Genomic DNA, 6,000 nt, shown 5'->3' on the forward strand with positions numbered 1-6,000 from the left:
GAAACTGTAATCAGAAATCTTCCAGCAAACAAAAGCCCAGGTCCAGATGGCTTCACAGCTGAATTCTACTAAAAATTTCGAGAAGAGATAACACCTATCCTACTCAAACTCTTCCAGAAAATTGCAGAGGAAGGTAAACTTCCAAACTCATTCTATGAGGCCACCATCACCCTAATACCAAAACCTGACAAAGATGCCACAAAAAAAGAAAACTCTAGGCCAATATCACCGATGAACATAGATGCAAAAATCCTTAACAAAATTCTAGCAATCAGAATCCAACAACACATTAAAAGGATCATACACCATGACCAAGTGGGCTTTATCCCAGGGATGCAAGGATTCTTCAATATCCGCAAATCAATCAATGTAATTCACCACATTAACAAATTGAAAAATAAAAGCCATATGATTATCTCAATAGATGCAGAGAAGGCCTTTGACAAAATTCAACATCCATTTATGATAAAAACTCTCCAGAAAGCAGGAATAGAAGGAACATACCTCAACATAATAAAAGCTATATATGACAAACCCACAGCAAACATTATCCTCAATGGTGAAAAATGGAAAGCATTTCCCCTAAAGTCAGGAACAAGACAAGGGTGCCCACTTTCACCACTACTATTCAACATAGTTCTGGAAGTTTTGGCCACAGCAATCAGAGCAGAAAAAGAAATAAAAGGAATCCAGATTGGAAAAGAAGAAGTAAAACTCTCACTGTTTGCAGATGACATGATCCTCTACATGGAAAACCCGAAAGACTCCACCAGAAAATTACTAGAGCTCATCAATGAATATAGTAAAGTTGCAGGATATAAAATCAACACACAGAAATCCCTTGCATTCCTATACACTAATAATGAGAAAGTAGAAAAAGAAATTAAGGAAACAATTCCATTCACCATTGCAACAAAAAGAATAAAATACTTAGGAATATATCTACCCAAAGAAACTAAAGACCTATATATAGAAAACTATAAAACACTGATCAAAGAAATCAAAGAGGACACTAATAGATGGAGAAATATACCATGTTCATGGATTGGAAGAATCAATATAGTGAAAATGAGTATACTACCCAAAGCAATTTACAAATTCAATGCAATCCCTATCAAGCTACCAGCCATATTTTTCACAGAACTAGAACAAATAATTTCAAGATTTGTATGGAAATACCAAAAACCTCGAATAGCCAAAGCAATCTTGAGAAAGAAGAATGGATCTGGAGGAATCAACTTGCCTGACTTCAGGCTCTACTACAAAGCCACAGTCATCAAAACAGTATGGTACTGGCACAAAGACAGACATATAGATCAATGGAATAAAATAGAAAGCCCAGAGATAAATCCACACACCTATGGACACCTTATCTTTGACAAAGGAGGCAAGAATATACAATGGAGTAAAGACAATCTCTTTAACAAGTGGTGCTGGGAAAACTGGTCAACCACTTGTAAAAGAATTAAACTAGATCACTTTCTAACACCGCACACAAAAATAAACTCAAAATTGGATTAAAGATCTAAATGTAAGACCAGGAACTATAAAACTCCTAGAGGAGAACATAGGCAAAACACTCTCCGACATACATCACAGCAGGATCCTCTATGATCCACCTCCCAGAATACTGGAAATAAAAGCAAAAATAAACAAATGGGATCTAATTACAATTAAAAGCTTCTGCACAACAAAGGAAAATATAAGCAAGGTGAAAAGACAGCCTTCTGAATGGGAGAAAATAATAGTAAATGAAGCAACTGACAAACAACTAATCTCAAAAATATACAAGCAACTTATCCAGCTCAATTCCAGAAAAATAAATGACCCAATCAAAAAATGGGCCAAAGAACTAAATAGACATTTCTCCAAAGAAGACATACGGATGGCTAACAAACACATGAAAAGATGCTCAACATCACTCATTATCAGAGAAATGCAAATCAAAACCACAATGAGGTACCACTTCACACCAGTCAGAATGGCTGCAATCCAAAAATCTGCCAGCAATAAATGCTGGAGAGGGTGTGGAGAAAAGGGAACCCTCCTACACTGTTGGTGGGAATGCAAACTAGTACAGCCACTATGGAGAACAGTGTGGAGATTCCTTAAAAAATTGCAAATAGAACTACCTTATGACCCAGCAATCTTTCTAAGGTTTAAAACTGGCCATGTTCCCTATTTACCTTCAATCTTATCAATTCTTTAGAATTCACTTAAAACAAAATCCAACTATTTACTGTGACCTATGTCATGTGATTCTACTGTCCCCATTTCCTCATTATTATTTAGTCACACTGGCTCCATTAAGTTTTGCTATCAAAACAGACAGGAAAAAGAAAAGTTATTTTCTACCCCAAAACAGCATCTTCAGGAAATCGGAGTCCTGGAACGTTCTTCCGGTGAGTCATTCAAAAGTTGGTTCTGCCTCACTGTTCAGTTTTAGTTCAAATGTCATGCCTCAAAAAGGTCTTCTCTTAACATCTTGCATGAAATAGTTCTCCCAGGTTATCCTAATGTATACTTTGTTACTTGTTATTACTGAAATTAATATACTCTACAGTTATCTTGTGATTATATTTTGTTACCAGCCCTTTCTCTCTTCCCTATTATTGGAATAGAATGTCCATAAGGTAAGGGACAAGTAATTCAACTGAAGCTTGGCTATTTTCTGACAAAAGTAGAAAATCAACAAATACCTGGTAATTAAGTAAGAAAATGACTCTAGGAACCAAAGAGAATGTTTGGTGTCAGAAATAAACTAGTATAAAATATTCAACAATATTATAAGTAATTTTTGTCTTATAGCTCTGATTCTTTTTCATTGTCACGTCTTTTTTTTTCTTACTGTAGAATTTTTGTTTTAATTTTGTTTAGAAGAGAAATGTCAACAGTTCTGGTCTTTTAAAAGTCACATATTTATGATATATAGATTTAAAAAACACTTTATTGAATTATGACTGACATGCAAAAACTCTACATGTTTAATGTATGCAACTTGATGAGATTGGAAATATGTGTGTATCAGTGAAATAATCACCACAATCTATGCCATAAGCAGATTCACCAGCTACAAAAGTTTCTTCCTGCTCACTTTATTAATTATTATTAATATATTTCATATATATATGTTAATTATTGCTAAAGGGTAAATCTTATGTTAATTGATCATGTAGCTTGGATCCTCTACAACTTCTCTCCAAGTCCTCAGATTAGAGACTATGAAGAGACTTCTTTTGTGTCAGATGCCCCCAACTAGATATCAATTGTTATTGAGAAAAAGCTCAACTTAGTGAGGTCAAATATCACCTTTCAAATATCTCTAGCAGAATATTCAGTTATATTATAATCTCATGTAGACCCTTTAGCAAATATATGTAATGAAATTACCATAGAAGTTCTATAAAAGGATGTTTAATATTATTGCATTGATGAAAAAATATAAAAAATTTGATAAAATATCAGCAAAATGATGAACTAAAATTGAGGTCAGAAGTATTTCACAATTCAAAAAATAACATTATAAAATTGTATAAATAAAAAAATAATGGTTAAAAATGAAAGCATATTGAAATAACATGAGGAATCACATCAACCTGTGGGCAAGAAGGAAAAGAGCTATGAAAGGGAGGAAAACACTTTCAAAGACAAAAATTTTTTAAAGCTGAAAAGAGAATGCTGCCGCTGCTGCTAAGTCGCTTCAGTCATGTCCAACTCTGTGCGACCCCATAGACGGCAGCCCACCAGGCTCCCCTGTCCCTGGGATTCTCCTGGCAAGAACACTGGAGTGGGTTGCCACTTCCTTCTCCAATGCATGAAAGTGAAAAGTGAAAGTGAAGTTGCTCAGTTGCATCCAACTTGTAGCGACCCCATGGACTGCAGCCCACCAGGCTCTTCCATCCATGGGATTTTCCAGGCAAGAGCACCGGAGTGGGGTGCCATTGAAAAGAGAATAGTTGATGTAAAAAAATGTATCTGAGAACATGTCTCCATATTTTTTTCTGGTAATAAAGTGAAAAATGAGCAAAGAGGTTAACAGAAATAGATGGGTCAAATTTGCAAGTTCAGTATACACTGAATAAAAGCTATAGAAATATAGTATAAACAAAAAGGGGTAGAGCATTGGCTAAACTATCTAAAGAGAAAGCAAGAAATCTCAGATTAAGAAATTAAGAATAGATGCCAAATTATTTGTATGCTTAGTCGCTCAGTCATGTCCGACTCTGTGACCCCCATCAGGACTGTCACCCACCAGGGTCTTCTGTCCATGGAATTTTCCAGGCAAGACTATTGGAACAGGTTTCCATTTCCTATTCCCAGGGATCTTCCCAACCCAGGGATAGAAACTCTGTCTCTTGTGTATCCTGCATTGGCAGGCAGATTTTTTACCATTAAGCAACTTGGGAAATCTTGACTTATTAGGGAACTTGCAATTCCTCATGTCTTCCTCACACTCTGTGCAAGAGGCATCAGATTGGAATCTCTGCTCTACTTTTCAAGCTATTAAAACATTCATAATTTAATAAGATTATGAGAAAATAAATTTTCAAAATATACATTACACTGGATCATCTGTTCAGTTTGCCATACCTGTTTCATCTCTTCAGTAAATGATTGCAAAGTCGGTTTAGTAGACCTAGAACTTTGAGTTTAATAACTGAGACCAATAGGAAATCTCATCAATGGATTGCTTTTGACATCTAATAACAGTCCTGGAAAATAATTCCATAAAGTTTGTGACTACTTATTTTTTTCTTCAAACAGATGACTTTCCAAACTGTTACATGGCTAATGGAAATTTCACTCAGGTCACTGAGTTTCTCACAGGAGTCTCAGAACGTCCAGACCTCCAGATCCCACTCTTCTTTGTCTTCCTGGTCATCTATGGACTGACCATGACAGGGAACCTAAGCAACATCACCCTCACCAGTGTGGACTCTCGGCTTCAGACCCCCATGTATTTCTTCCTCCAGCACTTGGCTATCATCTGTCTTGACAATTCAACTGTCATTGCCCCTAAAATGCTGATCAATTTCTTAGTAAAGAAACACACCACCTCCTACTATGAATGTGCCACCCAACTGGGAGCGTTCTCAGTTTTCATTGTAGCTGAGGTGCTCATGTTAGCCGTGATGGCCTATGACCATTATGTGGCCATTTGTCACCCCCTGCTCTACATGGCGGTGGTGTCTCGGCGGACCTGCTTTCTGCTAGTTTCCCTCACATACCTCTATAGCTTTTGCACATCAATCGTGACTTCATCTTCTGTATTCTCTATGACTTATTGCTCTTCCAATGTAATCAATCATTTTTACTGTGATACTGTCTCTCTGATAGCATTGTCTTGCTCTGATACTTCAGTTCCAGAAGCAGTAATACATATATCTGCATCTACAAATTTGATGTTTTCCTTAATTACTGTTGTAGCATCTTATTTCAACATTTTTCTGTCCATTCTAAAGATACGTTCATCAGAAGGACAGAAAAGAGCCTTCTCCACATGTGCCTCACATATGACAGCAGTGTCAGTCTTCTATGGAACGCTACTTTTTATGTATTTGCAGCCTCAAACTAACCATTCTATGGGTGCTGCTAAAATGGCTTCAGTGTTCTATACACTGGTGATACCCAGGCTGAACCCCATGATCTACAGCCTGAGGCACAAGGACGTGAAAGCTGCATTGAAGAGATTTATTAGAAATCCATGCTGTTTTTTAAAATCATTCTAGTTTTGAAACTCTGTAGATAAATGAAGATAGGATGCCATTGATTAGAGACAGCTGAGATTAGATGTCTGGTTTATAGGTTCTCAAGTAATCCTGGAAATTAAATAGGAATCTGTTTCTAGGAAATGGTGATTTAAAAAATATACTGACTCTCCTGGAACTCTCAGATAAATACAGAAATGAAGCATATTCACTAACTTTACTAAGTGTTCAGTTATTTAGATTGAAAGAAATGTTTCCAGGAGTCAGGATGGATATATTAAGAAATAAGTAA

General features: G+C 36.3%; 1 protein-coding gene across 1 annotated transcript; it reads left to right on the plus strand.

Moving 5' to 3' along the window:
* Positions 1 to 4,784: 4,784 nt before the first annotated feature.
* Positions 4,785 to 5,729, plus strand: LOC138092271 (olfactory receptor 8J3-like). The gene has a single exon (XM_068988076.1). It carries the CDS (start codon positions 4,785 to 4,787, stop codon positions 5,727 to 5,729), a length of 945 nt encoding a protein of 314 aa, XP_068844177.1.
* The last annotated feature ends 271 nt before the right edge of the window (positions 5,730 to 6,000 follow it).

Source organism: Capricornis sumatraensis, chromosome 16 (genome assembly GCF_032405125.1).
Source record: "Capricornis sumatraensis isolate serow.1 chromosome 16, serow.2, whole genome shotgun sequence".
NCBI lineage: Eukaryota > Metazoa > Chordata > Mammalia > Artiodactyla > Bovidae > Capricornis > Capricornis sumatraensis.